The sequence below is a fragment of the Pundamilia nyererei genome, unplaced genomic scaffold (genome assembly GCF_000239375.1).
Source record: "Pundamilia nyererei isolate P.nyererei 1_Seehausen unplaced genomic scaffold, PunNye1.0 scaffold00057, whole genome shotgun sequence".
NCBI classification, from domain to species: Eukaryota; Metazoa; Chordata; class Actinopteri; order Cichliformes; family Cichlidae; genus Pundamilia; species Pundamilia nyererei.
In genome coordinates, this window is record NW_005187458.1 from 1894285 (window position 1) to 1917371 (window position 23087).

Consider the following 23087-nt stretch of genomic DNA (forward strand, 5'->3'; position numbering starts at 1 on the left):
TGATCAATATCACTTATTGATTCAATTCCTTATTGATTCTCATTGCGCTCTTAAAGACATCAATGGTCATCAGTGTTGGAGTCAAAAAAGTAACACTTTTATTCAAAGTAAAGCAGTACATTACTTAATTACTCCCAGTTGAAAGTAATTCATTATTCAACTCGTTACGTTACATTGAGTTGCTCCATAACACAATTACTAGTTAACAATTTAAACCTTTAGGTTACAGTTCCACACAGCAAAACAAATCCCCATCTTAATGAGCACACACATATGATCTTTTTCTTAGCGTTTAGGTATAAACACAAAGCCGACAAGATGAAGCAAAGATAAAAACCAGCCCAAAGAGTCTTCAAAGCGACGTCCACAGTGATTCTGCTTTAGAAACATGAAATGGTAGAAACGGAGGCTGCAGCTTGACTGTTCATCGCTGCTTTTGTTACCAGTTAAAGTTCAGGGTCTGGCTGCTGTGGTCGGGTCAGCAGTCACTCAGCTTTAACATACCTCTGGGTTCTTGCTAGCTTAGTGTTAGCATGCTGTCTGTGCAGGCACTTGCAAAGAGGCAAAGTTGTGTTAGCACCATAACGCAGCCGTTTCTGTCTTGGATCCAGTTTGCACTTTACAACTGGGCTCTCATCATTCTATGCAGTAGAAATAAAAGTTCAGTCCATATCCCTGCTGTACACTGCTCTACTGCACACAAACTGAAATCAGCTGATTGTAGTGCAAGTGGAACCAATAAGCAGGATCAATAGGTAAGCAGACTAACAATTCCAAGGAAGTGAGCTGCTGGGAACACTGGCTCTCAAATCCCTACTTAAGAACTCAAGGAGCATGAGATCAATTTATCCACCTTCCAACTGGTGGACAACCCGCGCTACCACCTGAGCCACAGGTACCAGTTTAACTTCTACAAGACTGCGGCAGCAATTCTTAGTTTGCATTACTTTTACTTCTTATCCTCAACCTTTAACTACACCATCCAATCATCACTGGCTAATACAGCAAATAAAGCAGATATGCGAGTTTTCTTTTGACTTGGTTCTCTGTGAAAGTAATATATGAAACATAAAAACTCACACAATCAGGGTGGCGAGAAGAAGGTGGTGTAAAGCGGGCTAAGATTCTGATGCTTTTGATCCAAACAACAAGAACAACTGCATTTGAGTCCAGAACTACTTATCTCAAACCTTTCAATTATCACTGTACCCGTGAATACAGATTTGTTTAAAATGACCCTTTTTGAACAAATCAATAATCTGAATGGACTGACCTGCAGTAATGATTTGCACGAGGCTAAATGACCCCTGGATATTCCCAGCCTTCATTTATTAACACACCCACATGAGCTTGTTAAGTTCTGGGGACAAACTGCCACGATGTGTTCCACACCCTGACTTTCAAGGCAATCAGCGTGATAAAAACACGTCCATATTTTTGATGTTGGCAGCTGAAGAACACCGGCCTGGGAGGCTGGATTCACGTCGACTCTACACTCTATTCAAATTCAGCCTGTTTTGTTTATATCAGGAAAAACAGATTTGCATGAACAGCATAAGAACCTGTTCGGCCTCATTAAAGAAAATACTATTAAATAGGCGCATGGAGGAAACAGGAGGATTTGCACATACACCAAACAAGTCCTGATCCAGCTGGATTCCTGTCGTTAATTTCCCACCTCCCTGCACTGATCATGGAAGATCATGGCGAACAGAGGGGTGCGATTTTCCTCAATGTGGTTAATTCATTATAGGAACACCGAACCTCCCACGCAGAACTACTAAATGAGAAAAAGCTGTTCACGCCTGTGTTATAAAAAACATTGATGTGTTGGGATTTGGCGGAATTTGGTGTTGCGGTTTCTCTACGCTCGAGAGTTAACCACTCATTAACTGAGCTGAGAAACTATTTTGTTTGTTTGTTTGTTGTTCTTCATAATTATAGGCTAGTGAATAAGGAGACATGTATGTAGATCTGACTGTGATTGGGCCATGCACCTCTAATTCTAGTGCCGCGCCATGGGAGTCGCCTCGATCCATCACAAGGACGAGATGCTGCAAAGCAGGATTTCTCTATTCGAGCCTCCTCTCGAAGTGATAAGGTGCATTTCCTGTCAGCATCTACTTATGAAAGCAGGTTAGCAGCATTCCAGCAAAGAGATGGGAATTTAGACCGACAGGTGCAACAGCATCATCATCTAGCCTCCACGCATCGCTCCTTCCACGCTGACAAATATCCAGATACAACCACCCCGGCGAATAACTAACAACCGAGGGAGATGACAGGGAAAGACACCAAATTCGCACATATGTTCTGCGTGGAAATCCTTGAATCGTGGGAGCGAATACGTGGCGAACTAGCTAGTAAGCACAGCCACCAAGCGAACCGCGGCTGCTAGTCTCATCTCTGGGCTGGCTGCCTCCCTTGGTTCGTGCTCGTTTTTCCCCTCAACAAGCAAAACAGTGCGAGTGTTGCTGGACTTACCTCTCGGCCATTTTCCCGACGGTTTTTAAAATCCGTTCAAGATAAATCCCACAACATCTCCCATGTTGCCTAAATTGCGGTTACCGTCACCGAGTCGGTCATCCGTTCCAGACTTCTATCAAGCCGCCAAAATTAAGGTACAACACATCCGACCATTACTTTCAGCATAAAAGCTTCTCGCCAACGATGTAGGGTCCCAGTGACTGGAGAAACGTTTTATGCAGTTGGGAAGTCCACCGTCAACAAGCACTATACTGCAGCCTGGGTGATCTTATGTCAGCTGTTGTAACATGACAGCAGTTTACTACACTGTTATCCCACAATACGAAGCTCATGTAAAATCACAACCAGAAAATTTGAACGGCAAGATCTCAAGTTTTACCGAGGGACATCTGGAAACCGTCCCTAATGACACACCTATCAACAAAAGCACAAGAGGAAAAATATATATAAAATTTCTGATAGCATCTGCTTTTAGTACCACAATGCTTTCCACAGCTTTATGTGGAGGGGAGGCAGGTCTACTCTGTGCCTCCTAAAGTCCACGATCATCTCCTTTGTCTTTGTGGTGTTTCACCGACCTGAGGAATATTTACAGATGCAAATGATCAACAATTTGAAAAACACACCCATCAAAGCAGTTCATCATAATCACTCACTGATCTGAAATCAATGTCAAATATGCCTGTCTAGACATATACTGACAGTAGGTTATTATTAGGTACTATTTGGACCGTTAAACTGCTGAACTAAATCCTGTACTTACAAGAGAACCTCTGGTGGATGCCTTAGACTAGGTTTAAAATTGGGTTTAAGGCTGGCTGACAATTGAGATTGTTTTTTTATGGTTTTGTGACCAGTTTTTATTGTTGCAGTTGTGCTAACAGGATAAGAAATGTATTTGGTGTCTTCACAAAGACAGCAGACATCTATCTGTGCATGCCGTTTTTAACCCTAAGTGGACATTCAGAGCATTTGCTGCCTAGACCCGCTTCCTAGATTTTTCCATTGTAAAGAGTTTCTATGCTCCTGTTAACACATCAGCATTTGCTCATTTGGTTTATTTTATTTCATGTTATTATTAGAGAGGATAATATGTGGTAGAGGAAAGGGGGTGAGAGCCAGGTTGTAGAAAGACAGGAGAAAGTGGCAGAGGAATATAAAAGGGTCAGAAAGACGAGAGTGGCAAAAGTCTAGGATGTAACTGTTGCATCTGCAACAGAACACACAAAGAGAAACACACAACAACTGAACAAAACAAAGTTAGGTACACAAACAAACATACAATTTTGCTGTGATTTGTGTGTGTGCATATGTGGGAAAGAGTGAGAATGTGTGTGTCTTTGTATGAGCGTTCGTCATGAAACGTACTTGAGGATGAGAGACTGGAACAAGGCCCCCAAGGAGCTAGAGGCAGACGGCCCCAGACCCAATAGATCTGGGGTGTCTGCAGCCCTTTTGGCCTCAGCTCTTCACCGCCTCTTCTTCTTTAAAATATTCAAAATTGTTTTGGGTCTGCATCCATCACTTCATTTACCCTCCCAAAAATGGGCATGATGAAAGCTGATTGTTTAAACCACATTATCAGTTTCAGGTGAATGTGGATGAAATGTCTCTGAGAAGCCTGAAAACAGAACGTTGTCCCTCATGCTGCGGGCCTGAAGCACAACAGTTTTCTTCTGAGAGCCAGGTCATTCATTCAGTGAAGGATTTCACCAACTCTCTGAGGGCCACGTTTTCAGCAACGGGTGTTTCCACCTGCTGCTGGCTGAACTCCTCAGACTCATGCAGCGCCAGAAAGTCTTTATGAAGGAGTTCCAGCGAGGCATGTTTTAAAGCTGGAAAGTTTTTGCATCTATGGACGCCAAAACGTACATCATATCACTGTTGTGTGGAGAAACCGGTTCCAACAGAGTTTTTGGGGCGGTTTCATTTCAAGGATGGCATTCCTTTGCTGCCTAACAATTTATAGTTTGGATGATTTTTCCTTTCATGCACAACCCCCATGCACACAACTAACCTCCACCCACTCTGCCTCCAACTACGCCCGAGCCGAACCAGGGTTTGATGGACCAGGGTCTCTGTGTGGCCTGGGTCCACCAGGCTACGGTGGACCCAGGCCCTTGGAACCTTACTGGTATGCAGGTACATCCCTCTCAAGCTAAGGGAGAGTGTTGTAGGGCCGGGAACATGGAGCACCTGTCCCATCTTCATCCGCAGGCATTATTTTTTTTTTTTGGGTATACCATCTCTAACCTCTGGGACCTGTGGAGAAACAGAAGAGAGAGTAGGATTAGATGGATCTGCCGGCCACTACTGCAGCGGATCACAGGGATGATCCACCATCATCTGGGCTAGCACCTCCACTGGTAATGCCGTCCACCAGTCTGTAATCACACAGACCAGGTTTTAGACAACACTTTAGCATGAAGGACCCACTCAGGCAGAGAGCTGTGATAATGACAGTTTATTTACTTTTACAAAAACATTTGACAAAAATTGTCCTCAGGAGTTTTCAATTTCCACAAGCCACAGCGTCTGGCTTTCTCGGCTGGCCCCACCCCTGCATCCTGCTTACAGCACCCTTCTCCAGGTCCATGCCAACGTGCGTCTACTCACAAAAGGGAAGGCATGATTAGATTATGAAGGTCAGCTGTGTGGGTCAGCCTTCCCTGACACCACACCCTGCTCCACCCATCCCCTACAGCTAAGCCACAAACCACAACCCACCACACTTAGCTAATTTAAAGGCAAATCTCCAATCTTCCTTTTATCTCTAAAATTCTTGAAAGAACAGTTGTAAAACAGCTAAAAAACCATTTGCAGATAAATAATTTATTTGAAGCATTTCAGTCCTGTTTCAGAACTCATCACAGTACAGAAACAGCGATAGTGAAGGTTACTAATGGCCTCACACAGTTGGCTCATGTCTAGGGAGGCCTGCTGGACCTCAGTGCGATACTGCATACAGGTGAACACAATATTTTGTTACAGGGATTAGAGCATGTCGTAGGAATTAAAGGTGCAGTAGCTTCAGTCATAGCTAATAGACTCCAATATATCCATGTACATGGGAAGTTGTCTTCATGCACAAAGGATAATTATCAGTTCCACACGATTCCATGCTTGGACTAATTCTGTTTACATTATACATGCTTCCCTTAGGTAGTATCATTCGAAGGCACACAATACACTTTCATTGCTATGTAGTTGACACCCAGCTTAATCTATCCATGAAGCCGATTAGTTAAACTGCAGAAATGTCTTAAAGACATAAAGAGCTGGATCACCTGTAATTTCCACCTTCTAAAACTGAGGTTCTTGCACTCAGTTTGAAAAAGCTTAAAAACATGGTGTCTGATCATACGTATTCTGGATGACATTACCTTGGCCTTCAGTAACACTGTGAGAATTCTTGTATTCATTTCTCACCATGATATGTCCTTTAATGTGCATATTAGGTAAATATGAAGGACTGATTTCTTGCATTTGCACAAGAGCTCTAAAATCAGAAACATCCTGTCTCAGAGTGATGCTGAAAAGCCAGTTCATGCATTTACTACTTATAGGCTGGACTATTGTAATTTGTTATTATTGGGCTGTCCTAAAAACTTTTGGAAAAGCCTTCAGTTCAATTAAAATGGTACAATGTTAAATCAGCTAAAGGCTGCTGCAAAATGCTTTAAAGTATAAAGGACATTTAAAATGAAAATTTCAAATTATAAATGAATTGAATTGAACTTTATTAGCTCCACACTCAACTACAAAAATGCATGTGCTCCCTGTAGCAAAAACATTCACACTTTTCCTTACTCATCCCTTCTGATAACACTGACCTGGTATTATTCTGCGTCTATTATGTGATACACTGATAATGGGTCTTTCTGGTTTTTGTAGAGTCAGCCTAAAACTATAAAGGTAACCAGTGCATTATTATTTAGCTTGTCTGTTTTCAGTCTTCCCATTATTTGTTTATTATTATATTATTTATTATTCATTCTTTTATTCCTTTCAAAATGTATGAAATTATGATCACAGAAAGGTCCCTTTAGCATTTGGTCCAGCATCTAGAAAGCATCACATTGGTCGAGTTTTTCACCATGACAGTGATCCCAAATACACTGACAATGGGTTAGGTTTAGAGTTAGGGTTACACCTGGGTAAATGCAACATTGATTTGCTTTACCACAGCCCAGACCTTATAATTACTTAAGCAGTTTTGGGTTATCTTGACAGAGAACAGGACAAAAGACAGCCAACATCCAAAGAAGATCTTTGGAATGTCCTTCAAGAAGCTTCAAGAGAACTATTCCTGAAGACTATTTCAAGAAATTACAAGAAAGAAAAGTTTTCTACAGTCATTGGTCTGTATTTTGAAATCTTCCATCCTGGCAGCAGTGTAAGATGAGCGGTTCTCAGACGTAGATATCTCCACTTTCTGGGATTTAAATAAAGCTGCTAGGGCAAAATATGGATCACAAGTAGTTTCTCGTCATATCTTCGTTTTTCCTTTATGATACATGATCCAAGTGGTTTCGGCTCGAGACAGGTGGAAAAAACAACACTTTTTTCTTAAGTAACAGTGACTGTCCACTGTTGGGCACCATGATACCACCCAGGGTAGCAAATCGATCACGTGACTGAAAACTTTGACTATGGCAACTATTCCCGATTTTCCTAGCAAATGTGGGACAAAAGAGATGATGGGTGGCTCAAGATCACACAGTATTGTAGTTATGGGTTTAATGGGAGGCTAGACTATCCTGCAGCACTGCAGGTAAACTAAAGCTGATCGGTGGTGTAGCAAGGAAAATGTCGGCTTGTTATTTATATTACAGAAAAGCCAGCGGGAGAGTGGAATATGTAAACAAATTTAATTAACCTGAACGACACCGGCATCACCCCGTGCTTAGTGATGGGTGTAACCGGTCTCGTGCCTGCTGATCACTGCACAGGGCACACAGACGGAGGCCTTTAAAGCCTGCTTTGAACTCGCTCGTAGCTTCTTCCAAAACAACTGTTAATCATTCATAAGTCAAATATATTTTCATAACGTAACCGACGTTTTAAGCCTTCCTTCTTCCATCGGACACCCACATTTTCATTTTCATCGTCCCTGGCTAAAAACTGCAGGAAAGCAGGCGCCTCCTCCGATCTCCTTCCGATCGAACACGAGCATTCCCGAAAAATAAACCGTGGTCTGTTTCCATTGGTGAAACGCTCGTCCAATGAACCAGGGCCATCTGTGTGGGATTCAACGCTGTTAGATTTCTCAGCTTACGTTTCCTTCATCGGACTTTCAATCTCATCGTTTCACCACCTGCTACCAGACTGCAGCTAGCATCATGAAGTTTCCGGTGGTAATTACTGTAGTTTTGGCATCGTTAGCGCTAACTATCGACGCTACGGTTTACTTCAAGGAACAGTTTCTGGATGGAGGTAGAACACAGTCCATTTCATATCTGCTTGTCTTACACGAATGATTGCATTAAAAAAAAAAGTCAACGTCTTCACGGCAGTTCACATTAAATCTCTTATTTGGTAATTTAATTAAAGACAACTTAATATATGTTCCTGGAATTTTTAAGGTAACTTACTCTATAAATTGAACCCATTGGTATAGATGAGTGGCTGGCTGAAAATAATAGCGTAATACATTAGTAAAGCATACGCTCCAATGTTATTTTTTAAGTTAAATGTGTCTAAATGTCGTCTAGTACTGGGTTAAGGGCGCAGCTATTTTCTATTTTCCTATGTTAGTCAAACCATGCAGAACCGTGCTGGAACCTTTATGGGTAAAAGCATTTGGATAAAATATTTGGAGCCCCTTAATTTTTTTTAAACAGAACAACTCTAAACCCTGTCACTGCATATAGGAGTTCATTTATATAATCTCAAAGTTTTTCACTTTTATCATCATGTTGAGTAATTGCATTTGGAGTCCTCAGTAGGTTTGTGGAACAAGCAGTGTAATAAATGTGCACGGTGGCTTGGTGTTAATGTAACCAGAATCAGAGGAATTACAGTGAGTAACCAGTGGGGTTGCATTAATGTGTTTCAGATGGATGGAAGAGCCGTTGGGTCGAGTCGAAACATAAATCAGATTATGGACAGTGGAAACTGAGTGCTGGAAACTTTTATGGGGATGCTGAAGCTGATAAAGGTACGAATACTATGTTGTGTTAGAAACACAACTGATACGGCTTAATTTGTTAAAATTGTGTTATTTGCATAGACCAAGAGTTGGTGTCTTATCATGCAAATGCAGCTAACACAGGTTTGCCAATGTAAATGTGAGCACAGGGTCAGACAGATTAAACTCAGGACTGGAATATCCTGCAAAGAGCCTCCAGTGCTCTCATGGCCTTTGATACTCCAATTCCAAACCTATTTTAAATTTGGATACTCAAAAACAAACAAAAAAGATTTGTACTATCAGTAATCATCCCATTTGGTAACCTTAGATTAGTTTTCCCCATTCCAAATTTCTATTACACTGATAAAGTAGTTAATATTGGGCTTTAATTACAGATGGAAGAATTATAAATATGACTGATAGTCATAGAGTGCATGGATGGAAACACAGTGCTCTGACCCAATGCAAAAGTACTCTTTTTTTGTCCAGAGAATTTTCCCTGTCACTGTCTTGGCTCTTTGAAACCAGAAGTCCTGAGCAGGCTGCAAATCTGACTAAAAGTATGGGACAGTGCATATTTATATAGCGCAGCCCCATCATCAACTTTTTGGGTACTATTGGAAACCATGATTGTACAGAAGAGGATTAGGGCCACTGGGAAAAAAATTGGGCAAGTCTTTTTTTCCTCTCCTTTTATTCTGAGAAAAAAAAGTCTGAATTCTGAGATTAAATTTAGAATTCTGAGAAATTCTGACTTTTTCATCAGAATTATTTTTCTCAGAATTCTGAGATTAAAGTCAGAATTTTCTCAGAATTCTGGAAAAGAAGAAAAAATGTGCCCACTTTTTTTTTTTAGTGACCTAATCCTCTTCTGATACAAAATAAAGACAGTTTTATTTCAGATTTTAGAATCTCTGACATTGTTGAAGTGAAACATTGAACCACAAAATTCTGTTAGTGCAAAAGAAGAATAGAATTAAGAAATTTAGGGTGTCAAAAATGTGGCCCGTGGGTGAGAATCAGCTTGCCAGGGGTCTGTTTGTTTGACTGGATGGGTCTTCAACATGTGAAAAATCCCTAATTATTCAATGGTTTTCATTCCAGTGCAGTTCCTACTATTCAAGATGTAGTTTCAGAATACCAGCATTAGTGCATACGATTATAGAAACAGACATATTACTTTTATTGTTCTTAAGGCATTTCAGGCTGCTCAGTGTTCATATGGATATTTTAAGAATATACTTCTTTACATGCCTTTACTGAAATTAGAAAGAGTTGTGCATTTTTATTCAGTCTATATTGGTAGTAATAATAATAATAATAATAATCACTTTTGTGCTCATTCTAGGTATCCGGACCAGCCAGGATGCCCACTTTTATGCCCTGTCAGCCCACTTTGAGCCATTTAGCAATGAGGGAAAGCCCCTGGTCATCCAGTTCACTGTCAAGCATGAGCAGAAGATAGACTGTGGAGGTGGTTACGTCAAGCTCTTCCCCGATGAGCTTGACCAGAGTGACATGCATGGAGACTCCCAGTATTACATCATGTTTGGTGAGTCTTGGAGAGACACTGAAGCCTGAAACCAGAACATGATGTTTTTCCATCTGACTTTGAGCTGTTCGAAATGACGTCCTTCTTTTGTAATCATGGTATATAATCATATCATAATGTGGCTTGTGTACACAGGGCCTGACATTTGTGGATACAGCACAAAAAAGGTTCATGTGATAATTAACTACAAGGGTCAGAACCATCTTATCAAGAAAGACATCAAATGCAAGGTAGCTATGCACCAAGACTGTTAAATAATTTCCCTTTTTAAATTTTGTAAACCATGAATCTGTTAGAGATTTCCCATAAATTCTCTCCATGTCATCCTTCAGGATGATGAGCTGACCCACTTGTACACACTGATTGTGAATCCAGACCAGACATATGAGGTGAAGATCGACAATGAGAAGGTAGAGTCTGGCTCCTTTGAGGACGACTGGGACATGCTGCCCTTAAAGAAGATCAAGGACCCCGAAGCTAAGAAGCCAAGCGACTGGGATGACAGGGCTAAGATTGACGATCCCAGTGACACAAAGCCTGAAGTAACATGACTTAAAATGATTTTAGATTACTTGCAATAAAGCTATACAGATGTTCTGAGATTAAAGTCCCAAATTTACAATAAAATCTTGAACATGGTGTTAATGACGTTGAGCATTTTCTTATTGTTCAATTTTGTTGTAATGCATAATTTCATTAGGCCATCCACTGCAGCCAGAATACACTGAATAGTGCCAATTGTGGGTTGATAATGTTGATCCAGTCTTACATTAATGTTGCCATTCCTTGTTTTTCTTGGAACAGCCAGGATGGAGCTATTTGTACTCTTGGACAAGTCCTGTTTTGATTGGCATCTCTGATTGGTAACTTCAGTGCTGCTGTCTTCCAGGACTGGGACAAGCCAGAGACGATCCCTGACCCTGATGCCAAGAAGCCTGATGACTGGGACGAGGACATGGATGGAGAGTGGGAGCCCCCCATGATCGCCAATCCAGAGTATAAAGTATGGGCTGCATTGCTTGAGGTTTACCGAAAAAGTGAAGAATTTCTATTGGAGGTCTTTTTACTAGTATAAAGGGAAGAAAATGTAACTTATTCTCTAATACCTTTGTAGGGGGAATGGAAACCCAAACAAATTGACAACCCTGACTACAAGGGAACATGGGTCCACCCTGAGATAGACAACCCAGAGTACACTCAGGATGCTACTATGTATAAATTTAACAACATTGGAGTCCTGGGCCTGGATCTGTGGCAGGTAATTATGCTACACTACTCCCCCATTAGGGTCTGTTATAAATAAAATGTTACAAAACAGTTTCTTTCATGTAAAAATGAAACTACATTGCGGTTTATTTATTTCAAGACAAATAAATTTATAATGTATCTGTATTTCACGACAAAATAATATTGCATTGTTTATTTTGTTTGTTTGTTTTGTTTGTTTTTTCATTGAAAGGTCAAATCTGGAACCATTTTTGACAACTTTCTGATTACCGACGATGTGAAAGAGGCAGAGGAATTTGGAAAGGAAACATGGGGAAAAACCAAGGTAGGACTGTTTAGATGTAAATGGTCTAATAGGGGGTTTCAATTTAAAACCCTCTGTCGGAATACAGCCTGAAATCAGTTCTAGTCAGAATTAAGGGCAACACAATAAATAGACCATGCATATGTAGCTTTACAGAGTTGATCAGACCTTTTCCAAAGAAAGAAGATAACTTCTCAACAGCTTTCATGTAGTCTGTCATGTTTCCACAGCTCACAGCTGATCCGGATAAGTGGTTTAGGGCATGTAAACACTAGAAAGCAATAAAACTATCACATGTGAGCAGTTCTCTAGGTATTTAAACAGGGAAGATGGTACTTCTTGTAGCTTAAGCAACATTAACTATAAGGCCACTTCAACTCTTGAGCAGCTTATTGCAAATTGATTCTTTGAGCAACTTTTGAAATTCCATATTGGCAGTACAGGGTGAGTTTCTTCACCTAATAAGTTTGTCAGTATTATACCATCTAACTTTTAATGGTTGGCACATTATTCATGATCATGATGATTGTTTTCTAGGTCCAAATGATTACTGGTTCTCATTTGGGGAAGAAATAGTTTTAGTTCCATAATTTATTATGGAACAAAGAGTTTTGGTCTAGCTTGTTATTTTGATGTTTGTTTTGTGCACCTTGTTTGTTTACATTTTTTGTGCTTGTTTTTTTTATTGAGAACTCATGGTTCTCAGTCAAACTTGGTGTACTTAACATAAAAAGGACCCGAACTAAAAGTTTGGCAGGTGATAAAACAAAAGGATTTTAAGGAAGACAAAGAATGTAGCTTTTAGGTTCAGCATTGGTTCACACTGCAGGTGACAGTTCAGTACTCCCCTATTGTGGATTCACTTTCCATTATGTTAAACATTAACACTGTTCTTCACCTGCCTAGGGACCAGAGAAGAAAATGAAGGATGAGCAGGAAGATATGGAAAGGAAACTGAGGGAGGAAGAGGAGAAGGAGAAGAACAAGGAGGACGCTGAAGGTGATGATGAGGATGACAAAGAGGATGATGAGAAGTCAGATGATGATGCTGGGATAGAAGAGGACAATAATGGCAAACCAAAGGACGAGTTGTAACGGTGTGAGGTGTGTGTGTGTGTGTGTGTTCCTCAGGTTCAAATGACAGACACAGAAAATGGGCTGATGCCATCTGGACTGTAGCTTTTCATATAGCAGCCTTTTATTCCGGTGGGATGTTTGAGGGATGGGATTTTTTTTTCTTGATTCCCATGCATTTTTCTCTCCAAACCATCAAATAGGAGAAGGGTTTGTTTATGCTTGTGTTTGGTATATACGTGGATTTTCTGATTTAATGTGATTTTTTTCTTTTCTTTTTTTCCCCTTTGGAAATCCCATAACTTGAGCGTCTGTGATGTCTGGTTGTGCACTTTGATCTCTATCATACCATGATGCACTGTTTGTTTTCTGAGGTGATCCTTTCGTAAATTATTCAAATATTATATTTGTTTGTGGACATGACAGCTCACAACGTTTTTGAGTTTGTTCTAAGTCATCTGTGTGATGTGTGTGTGTGTGTGTGTGTGTGTGTGCGCGTGTGTGCGCATTCCCAATGTTTTGATTGAGTATCTTTACTTTGTGAACACAGTTTTGAGTTAATAAATTGAAGCTTCTCAACTTTGCTGTTTTTCATTACTTTCAGTCGTTGATCTCTGTTGCCTGCCTAACTTTGGCGGTTTCTTTCACACTGAGTGATTTTAATCTGTGTATACAGCAAGAGACATGTGAAGTATTTGTGTGTTATTTATGTGGCATGCTCATTTCAGAAGCTGGAAAACAAATTAAGTCACCCACTCCCAGTACTTTTATAAATCATTGACCAAACAAAGTCTAATTTGCCATTCACCATGCATCCTTTAAAAAAAAAAAATTATTATTTTTTGTTTTGCATATTTGTATAGCTCATTTATTGTGACGCACTGGGCTGCAGCTTGCTTCAGTTGATGTCACTGATTACATTTGAACATTTTAAATGCTTCATTCAGCGTGATCAGCTGACTGAGTTTGACAGGCGAGCTTTGAATAGACAAAAACCAAATAGTTGCATTGATAGCTCTAATCCCTGACAATCTATACTAAAGGGACTATATGTGAGTTAAATTTGAAGGCGCTAATTAAAAATTCTAATCTCCTTGAGGTAGTTGTGTTGTGATTTAAACTGAATTTAATTGAATTATAATCATTGTAAATATTTTTGTGCTTAGAGTTGGGTATTTCCGACAGGATGTGAAGTCAACAGCATGTCATACTGTGACTCCAGCAGTAGATGGCGTGGGTGGCCAGCATGCTCAGCGGCACTAAGACAGCTGAGTCACACATATACACAGAGCCGGAAAAATACTGACAAAAAAAGAGCTGCTGCTGTTGAGAAATTCTTCCGAGTCCACTGTTGTCCGAGAACCACCGGAAAGATGCTAACTATAACACTGAAGACACTCCAACAGCAGACGTTCAGAATCGAAATAGACCCAGAACTGACGGTGAGTAGAAGTTAACGGGGCCGAAGTAAACATGGTCGGGCTCGGGGGGCTGGCTGAGGCATGCGGGAATTTTACCCGGTGTGGGGAAATAGCCATAGTAAAGGGTGTTTAAATTGAGATAAATCAGTTTTGTTTGTTTTTTTATTACAAACCCCCCAAAATAAATAACATTACGTCGATGTGACAAAAATGCTTCCAGACAAGTTATCAGTTCTGCAGTATCGCAGAGTTCACATAAGGTACTATAGCGCAGGAAAGACAGGAATAGAGCACATTTTCCTTCAAAATAAAATAATAAAACACTATCGAAAAGTCGGCTCCATCCCCACCACAACCATGCGGAAGAAGCTACATGAATGGCAGATCTGCAGTTTACTCATGGATGGTGTTTGCGTATTCACTGGGTTTCGTTGTGATGTTATGCAGTGAATAAGCAGCATGTGTGTACGTTGAAATAACAGACCGGAAATATGTGTGTTTTGTTATTTCACTTGACACTGTTTCACTCGGACTTGTTTCAGTATATCACCATGAATGACGGTGCAGTATTTTAAGCCTGTCCGCAAATGTAACACTGGGATGGCTGATCGTTAAATCTGTTAAATTAAAAAAAAAGTTTCCCCATCAAATAATAGTTCATCAAATTAAATTATGTTTATTAAGCCAATAACGTTTTTAATAACGTTTTAAGTATTATGTCATGTTAATGGCAGGGACTGTAACAATCATTGGCATCACACAGTGTTTGGTGTTTAGTTCTTCTTTACATGTCTTCTTATCAGTTGGTTATGCAAATATATACTGATGTAAAAGTGTACCATGAGCTATATAATGAGCTTATAGCTTTTTATGTAACTGTCAAGTCATTTAAAAAATGTAAAATTGCTCAATTCATTACTATTATCTTTTTAAAATGGAAATTTCACCCAACACATTTATTTTCCCAAGTGGACCTTTTGTTATACTGGTGCGCTTGATTGCCATGAGGTTTGTCACATGGACTGTGCATTGAGCTGGCTCCAGAGAAAAGACGGTAAAGATATTGAACCAGCTTAAAACAAACTACAGGCATATGTTGTTTTATTACAAGCGACTCAGAGACCTGCCGCATGAACTTAAAACACCTTTGTTTCCTAATGTGTTCTCAGCCTGCTATAGCTCCAGGCAGAGGAATGTAGTGATTTTAACACATAAAATATTAATTTCACAGTACTCACAGTTATAGATCCAGAGGGAAGAATTCTAATTATTAAATTATCCATACTTAACAAAAAGTTCTGTATTGTAAGTGTATACGGCTGCTCATTCTTCCACGTTTTTTTTACTGCACTCTCCCTAGATTGCTTACTTGTTCTTGGGGGCGACCTCAACTTTGGACTAAATGAAGAAATGGACAGCTGAATTCAGCAGGAACTCAGCGCAATTGGCTGTCCACAAATATAGTTAAACAGTACATGATCAATTTCAGACTTTGCCATGCATGGCGTTCCTTCCACCCTAACCGTAAGAAGTATACTTTATTCTCACATATCCATCACTCCTACTCTCGTTTCTATTATTTCCTAGTCAGCAGCTCACTGTAAAGTGACATTTCAGACACTGAGATGCACTGAGATACTGAGATGCTCCTGTATCTTTGATTCTAATAAGTAAGAAAATCATTCCACCAAGTAAAAACTGGAGATTAAATACATCATTGCTTAAAGATGAAGATTTTATTAAATATTTAAAAAACAGTGAGCTTTATATTTAGACTGTAATGACCTGCCTGGACCATCAGCATCTGTTTTCTGGGAAGCAGGAAAAGCTGTGATGAGAGGTAAAATAATTAAATTCTCATCACATAAAAAGAAAAGAGAAAACAAACGTATTCAGGAATTAGAAGAAATAATCAGGAACAGGAAAATCAAGAGCATAAAATGCAAGAACGTAGAACATAAAATCAGTCTTTATGCAGATGATGTGTTACTTTTCCTCCAACACTCACAAACCACTCTCTTTTTGAGGTAATTATATTAAAAAACAATCTCAAGAGTTTCAGATTATTCGATAAGCTGATTAAAATCTTCTTAGACCAAAACGTCTGGTCTCAGATATGTTTAAAAACCTTTAAATTGATTAGAAATCCCAGTCTACAATTAAAACAATGCAAAATACTACACAGACTGCACTATACAGGTCAACAGATGTTCATGATGGGTTTTACATCATGTAACAACTGGTCATACACCTGACAATTACATCCACGCTCTTTGGTTCTGTCCACCTGTTCAGAGGTTTTGCCGTGCGATATGTGAAGACTTGTCAAAGTGTCTGAAATGTAGCATTCCAGCCTCCCCTTCAGTTTGCTTATTGGGCGACTTACATGATGGCACTACAGAGATGAATACAGTTCACATGGCTCTCACCGCCCTATGCATCGCCAAGAAGACTCTCCTCATGAACTGGAGGGTTTTGGGGGTTCTCCGCCACCGGGCTGGGGTTTTGGCTGGTCCTGGGGGGCTTGGGTCCTGGTTTGTGTGTTGCCAGGGTGGTGGTGATTGCATGCACGGTGGCCCAGCCCTGGTGCGGGGGCCTCTGGTGCATCAGTGGAACTCGGGGGGGGGGGCTCTTCAGCTGCCAGGGTGGTGGTGTCTGCTTAACCACTAAACGTTATTAGGGAAAATAACGTATTCTGATGCTGATACTTGTGTTGAAAGTGTGGACTTCAAACTCTGTACCAGTTTTAACATTGTGTTGATAGGCTACATAAAACCAGAGTTATGATAAGAAAAATACTTCATATTTTTTTCTGAATACTATCATCACATCTAGTGCGGGAAGAAACGGTAAAAACAGTAGTGATGTCAGGCCTGCAGGTTATCCCTGTGATTTGTTCGCTGTCTTGTGGTGAACAGAAACTATTTTTGGAGTGGCACAAAGAATTTGTGTGGCATCTTATTGTGACACCTAATTGTTTTGTAATTTTAATTTTAGTAGTAGTTTTAAATGGTTGTACAAAGAAAACCCCCCCGAGGCATTAGCTGTTTAAATTTACAATGTATATTTGCATTTAAACAATAAACATGTTTGTGGTTTTTACAGTAAAAAATATAACTTTTTCCAACTTGGATTTTATGATTTTTGTGTAATTTTAGATCAATTGTGTTAACACGGTGTCTTAATATAAAACAATAACTCTAAATTCAGACATGTGAGGTTGTGCTGAAGAGAATGATATCAAACAAGGCAAGTTTTAAAGGTGAAATACAAAGACAAAATCAAAAGTAGTGAAAAACGGCCAATTAAACCCTGGACCTGGAGGGTTAATTAGCCAACAGCTGCCAGGTGTGGCTCATCAGGAGGGTCGAGGGGCGCAGGGTGGGAGATGCTTCCTGGAACAAGCCATCGGAAGACAAAACACACATACAGACAGAGAGAGACAGCAGGCCAGTACAGGACGACCCAGGGGATCATAGTTTAAAAAGCAAAGAGTTGCAGCTGTTAAAAAGAATTCACAGACTAATAAAAGGCATAAATGAATCCACATCAACTTATAACAATATTCTAATTAGAAATCCTCATGAGAACCAGGAGATATAATACAGCAACACTTTGTGTCTCCGGTTAAAGTAAGAAAATCTCCCAAAAAGTCAAAGTAATTGTATTTAACATCACTGTACTTGTGATTATTTATTACAGTTGTATAAAGCGCTTTGACTGCTCAGAAGAGTAGAAAAGCGCTATATAAGAACCAGTCCATTATTTATTTTTCAATTTAGGAAAATATTTTCTTTAAAAACTCTGATTTTAATATGTCACGTAAAAACAATGAACAGCCTTGTTTTTTGTGACAGATGTATGCAGTTAAACTGTGAAAACATATTAGGCAGCGTTGTGGCAAAATGGCATAACTGGAATTATAAAAGCAACAATCAAACTCTTAACTGTGCTCTCATTTTAAATAGTTACATTTTCAGTTATATCGATAATCACAAATAATCACTTTGACGTGAGACAGTGAGATAAATGGATCTGTCAGTTCGCAGACAAAGGAGAGTAAGAAGAGCTCATTCCACCTAATATTTCTTGATATGTTTGACAGGTGAAAGCCCTGAAGGAGAAAATAGAAGAGCACAGAGGTAAAGATGCATTTCCTTCAGTGGGACAGAAACTCATCTATGCAGGTAAGCTTGAGGGTTAAGAGAAAATAATAGCTGATTTTTAATCAGACGTTGTTTCTCATGTCATTACCTCAAAAAAAAATAGTAATAATAATTTACCCAGTATAATTAATTTGGGAAATGCAGACTGCAAACACACTATAATTATAGTAATTAAATTGAATAGAACAGCTGTGGCAGAGGTGGATAAGCTGCAACAAATGTGGCATTTAAACAGTTCTCCACTTCACGACCTCTCCTGCTATCATCTGATCTTAAAAGATTGTCTGAGAAACAAGTGACAATACCTAAGTAAGTTTTAGTAGAGACCGCCACAGCAAGCAGTCCAGATATAATTAAAATGAAGACTGCCATCTTTATACATTTCAGAAGAAAGCCTTATATGTTTGTTGCAGTATATATTAAAATTACAAAAATTGTTGTCTTCTCTTGTACATTACTCAAAATGTCACTATGTTCAACTTCCTGACTGAAGGATTTTAATATAACTCACTGGGCTGAGCAGGTTTTCCATATGCTGTAAGACTAAAGCAGAGGTCCAGGCTCCAATCTGCTATTGCTTCTATTTGTTCTCTATCCCCAGCTTTCCTGTCTTCTCTCCACTGTCCGAACACAATAAAGAGTAAAAGCCACAAAAAATACATTGGAAAAAAAACAGAAAGTAAAACTGCTTCAACACACTAAACTGTTTATTATTGGAAAATTTAACTTAAAGTATTACATCTAAAAGTACTTTCTCTGCAGAAAAGATTTCTTATTGCTATATGGAATAATACATGTTCTGAACAAAATAAACGTATTCATCCGTCCGTCCGTCCGTCCTCTTCTGCTTATCTATTCAGGGCCGTGGGGGTGCTGGAGTTTATCCTAGCTGCCATAGGGCAAGAGACAGGGTACGCTCTGGACAGTCTGCTGCAGGGCCGACACAGAGAGACAGACAACCACTTGCACTGACATTTGCACCTATTTAAAATGACCAGCTAATCTAAGTCTTAGTGCATGTCTTTGGACTGTGAGAGGAGGACCCAGGGAGAAAACACGGGGGAGAGCCCCACACGGAAAGGCCTCGGACACATGGTAGATTTGAACCCACAAACTTCTTGGTGTGAGGCAACAGTGCTAACCACCACACAATATGCTGCCCCAGATTAAATGTATATTAGAAAAATTTAAATGTCACAACTGGAATTAAAGGTGAACATAAGTCTCATGAGTTTGACTACTACCATAATGCTGTTGAATTGGGGTCATCATAACAGCTTTGACTGGCAGCTGCAGTCACGGAGAAACTTGCACATCTCTGTTTGGGAATGGATCAGGACCCAGAGAGGAGGTCCAGCGTTTACTTTACAAAACCACAATGGACTGTTTCAAACTGACAGCGTGAGGTGTTCTGCAGTAAACTGGATTAACCGACAGAAGGACCCGAGGCCCTGGCGTACTTTTTCGGTAAGTTAAATGTGTGCTTGTCAGCTATTTAGCAACTATGTCCTTGGCTAGCTAGCTACGATGAGAAGTCGGCTGTCAGGGAAAGCGGCGTTCATCAGTTAATCTGTGCACATGAATGAACTGAGAGCCGACACTTTGAGCTTGAATGTTCATTAAATTCAGTGCTGTAGTTCAGACATTTGCTCAGCTGCTCTGACTGTACTGAACTAAAGGATGTTCAGACCTGCAGCTGAAGGTGAGGCGCTGAAACCAGTTACATGAGAAACAGAGAAAAGTCACCGGCCCGTTCAGTCACTAACTAACGTGTGTTAAGATTGGAAAAGCAACAGGCTGGCCTGTCCTTCAGCTCTGTGTAGAGCTGATTATTAAATATGTGCAAACAGCAGCATGTTTTCTCTCTCTAGCCACATCTGTAAGGATAGTAACACGAAATTTACAAAAACCTTGCAGTTCAATAACTCGTCATTAGCACAATTGTAACTGTAGGTGAATTGCAGAGGACTGAAAATGTTCTCACGGTTACAACACTGGTGATGATATGTTTGTCTGTTTCCCTGCAGCTGACCACGATGCACCAGGACTGGAAAGCTGCTCCATCATCATATGTTTGGAAATCACAATTTAAAAACCACTAACAACTCAAAGGTAAACATTAAACTGTAAACTTTCGTAAATAAAAAGCTAATGTCAGCAGAACTGTAGAACTGAAAAAATGTAAGTGTAGAACTGCAGATCCTGAAGTGTGTGAGGACAGGAAAGGATCAGATTTATTTCAGATTTGAGGGATGAACATGTTACGGTTTGTGTTGATTCTGTTCTCTTTGTGATTACAGGGGCTGCCCTCAGATTAGACCTCAGCACCACCCAGTGACAGCAGACAGATCATCCTATGATCCACGCTTTGCAGTAACTCCAACATTAACTGATGAAAAAAGTGCAAAGGCTAAAGCACCATATTGTGTGCTTTCAGTGAAAGCTGCAGCTGTTTTATTGATAAAGTTAAAGACAAAAAGTCAAAGGGATTAATCACCCCTGCTATGTATCAGCATAAACAGTACCTCAGTTTGGTGTTTCAGAAAGCTGCTGATCTGCACAGCTTCTGTTTAATAGACTGAATGCAGTCAGCTGCATGAAGAAGACATGAGATTTTCTCTGACAGCATTGAATACAACCTGATGAAGGTCAAAGGTCGTCACTTGTATGTTAAACTAAAAGGTTAATCTACAGTTCTTTCACACTGCGTGTGTTATTTGTAATTGAGTCAGTCATACCAGAATAATCAGAGGATAATATATATTTTAATAACTAGCTACAGGACTGAATATAACCTGATCATGTGAGTCCAGAGCCTCTTTATATGAGGATGATGTGCAGTACTTCTAACAGCACACAAACCAAATGTCGCTGTCACACCGTTCATGAAGTGCTGGGGTTGCACATTTTCTGGGATGGGCTTAAGGTGGAGGTCTGAAGATTTCCCTCTGAGGGCGCTGCTGGTAAACAGTTTGAGTCCTGCTTGATCCCTGCGATGAGTTTCAGTCTTCCTGATGTTTCTGAAATGACGTCTTTCTCAGTAGTTAAACAGAACATCTGGCAAAGGACAGCTGTGCTCCTGCTGGTCACTGGTTTTCCCCCAGGGTGAATGTATCTGTTGATGATTCTAATAAATAAATAGAAAAATGACACCGCCTTCTGCTGCTGTGCTTTTAAATCTAACATTTTATTTAAAGTTTCCATGTTACCAGGTATGAGAGTGCTCTGTGATTTGATCTAAAACTGTTTAAAACGTCATTTTTATATTATCTTTGGTCTTGTGTAAAATCTCAGGGCAACAGTTAATTTCCAGATAATTATGGAATGAACAGTAACTCTGGGCCTCTGTGGAGTGTGCAGTAGTAACAGGTGTGTAGCACTGCTAACTAGATAGCAACATGCCTCTAACACAGTGCGTATGCTAACGGCTGGTCTAGCAAATGAATTAACAGGAGCTAAAGAGTGATGTTAAATGTTGTAGAACAATTAGATGTTGCGATGTGTTTTTGTAATTATAACAACGTGGTTGTTAGCATAGGCAAGTTTAGGCCCTTTTTCATCAGAGCACCCCTAATGATGGCCATATAAACAGTAGTAATAATAGCACATTTTCATGTTATTTTCTGACATTGTCTTCAAATGTTATATTTTCCTAACTTTTCTATTGATGACAGTACAGGATAGAATGAAAGCAGGTTTTATGTCCAGTGTTGTTGATGTCATGGTGTTACAGTCCGCTCATACAGAGGCGTTGCTGCTTCTGCAGCCTGGTTTGTCATCTATAGCCTGATAAGCCTTCCATTGCTGCCACAGAAAGAAGATAAAGAAGTAATTAATTCTTTGAGCTGATCTCTTGCAATGAAGTATTACACATTATATTCCTGTAAATAATTAAATGTGTTACTTGTATAATATTCACAAGTTTTTTTTCTCTTCTTTTATCTTTATTCCAAGGTAAAGTATTTGTTGTGTGCCAAGTAAATGGGTTACAGCAACACCTGGGTATGTAGAGGTGCATATATCCAATCCTACACAGTTGTTTTGTTACAAGAGCACAATTCCTCAGCATCATTTGAAATGGTTTTGTCCAAATGAAGAAAAGTCATTACCAAAAAAGAGAAACCGGTACAAGATAGCACAGTGGAAAAAATATTATTTCTTAATAAAAATGAGCAAAGTCACCCTAGTATTCATAAGCACATTCATGTCCTACAATTTGACAACACTGCAGCAGTTTTAACATAAACATCTCATGCCCTACTTGATTTTAATCAAACATAAACGTGAAATCACACTGGCAAACTTTTTGACATTGATAGACTTCTATTAGCGTTACCCAAACATTAATCCAAAACTAATTAGATGAATGAATCAACCACAAAAAACTGATTAGATTATTTTTATTTCTGTTCTTAGTACTAATTATTCTCATGCCGACACTGTTGTAAGACAGAAAAAGGCTGTCACAAATAGTTGACATTTGGGGTGGGGGTGCCACGTCGTCCATCTTTTTTACAGTCATCGATCTTGCCTGTTTCATGAAACCAGTCTTCTCCATCATCAAAGGTTTCCTTCTTAACATGTTAAAGGAGTTATTAAAAGTTTCTTCAAACTACACATTTGCCAGCGTTATCAGTTAGAGAAAACCTATGAGGATAATAAATAAAAGCCACAAATTTTGATTAGTTATTTCCGATCAGTTTCATGATCACATAGCAAACTG

General features: G+C 39.6%; 3 protein-coding genes and 1 long non-coding RNA gene across 5 annotated transcripts in view; 3 read left to right on the top strand and 1 right to left on the bottom strand.

The window, feature by feature from the left end:
• Positions 1 to 2957, bottom strand: part of arhgap39 (Rho GTPase activating protein 39) — a 54013-nt gene extending 51056 nt beyond the window's left edge. The window contains exon 1 of the mRNA XM_005734231.1: positions 2485 to 2957. Coding sequence (XP_005734288.1) covers positions 2485 to 2495 — 11 coding nt within the window. The 5' untranslated portion in view covers positions 2496 to 2957. The remainder of the gene's footprint in view (positions 1 to 2484) is intronic.
• A 4702-nt stretch (positions 2958 to 7659) lies between these two features.
• calr3a (calreticulin 3a) lies at positions 7660 to 13342 on the top strand. The gene is made up of 9 exons (XM_005734232.1): positions 7660 to 7923; positions 8546 to 8647; positions 9969 to 10172; positions 10308 to 10402; positions 10505 to 10714; positions 11062 to 11175; positions 11287 to 11430; positions 11632 to 11724; positions 12610 to 13342. The coding sequence occupies exons 1-9, from the start codon at positions 7830 to 7832 to the stop codon at positions 12796 to 12798; spliced, it is 1245 nt and encodes a 414-aa protein (XP_005734289.1). The 5' UTR covers positions 7660 to 7829; the 3' UTR covers positions 12799 to 13342.
• A 675-nt stretch (positions 13343 to 14017) lies between these two features.
• The window catches only part of rad23ab (RAD23 homolog A, nucleotide excision repair protein b), a 21765-nt gene continuing 12695 nt past the window's right edge, over positions 14018 to 23087 (top strand). For both annotated transcript variants that reach the window (XM_005734233.1, XM_005734234.1), the window contains exons 1-2: positions 14018 to 14219; positions 18304 to 18385. In XM_005734233.1, the coding sequence (XP_005734290.1) occupies positions 14151 to 14219; positions 18304 to 18385 (151 nt within the window). In that variant the 5' untranslated portion in view covers positions 14018 to 14150. The remainder of the gene's footprint in view (positions 14220 to 18303; positions 18386 to 23087) is intronic.
• LOC106456229 (uncharacterized) lies at positions 19643 to 21499 on the top strand. The gene is made up of 3 exons (XR_001290387.1): positions 19643 to 19831; positions 20392 to 20476; positions 20665 to 21499. It is a non-coding gene; the product is annotated as an uncharacterized LOC106456229 (long non-coding RNA).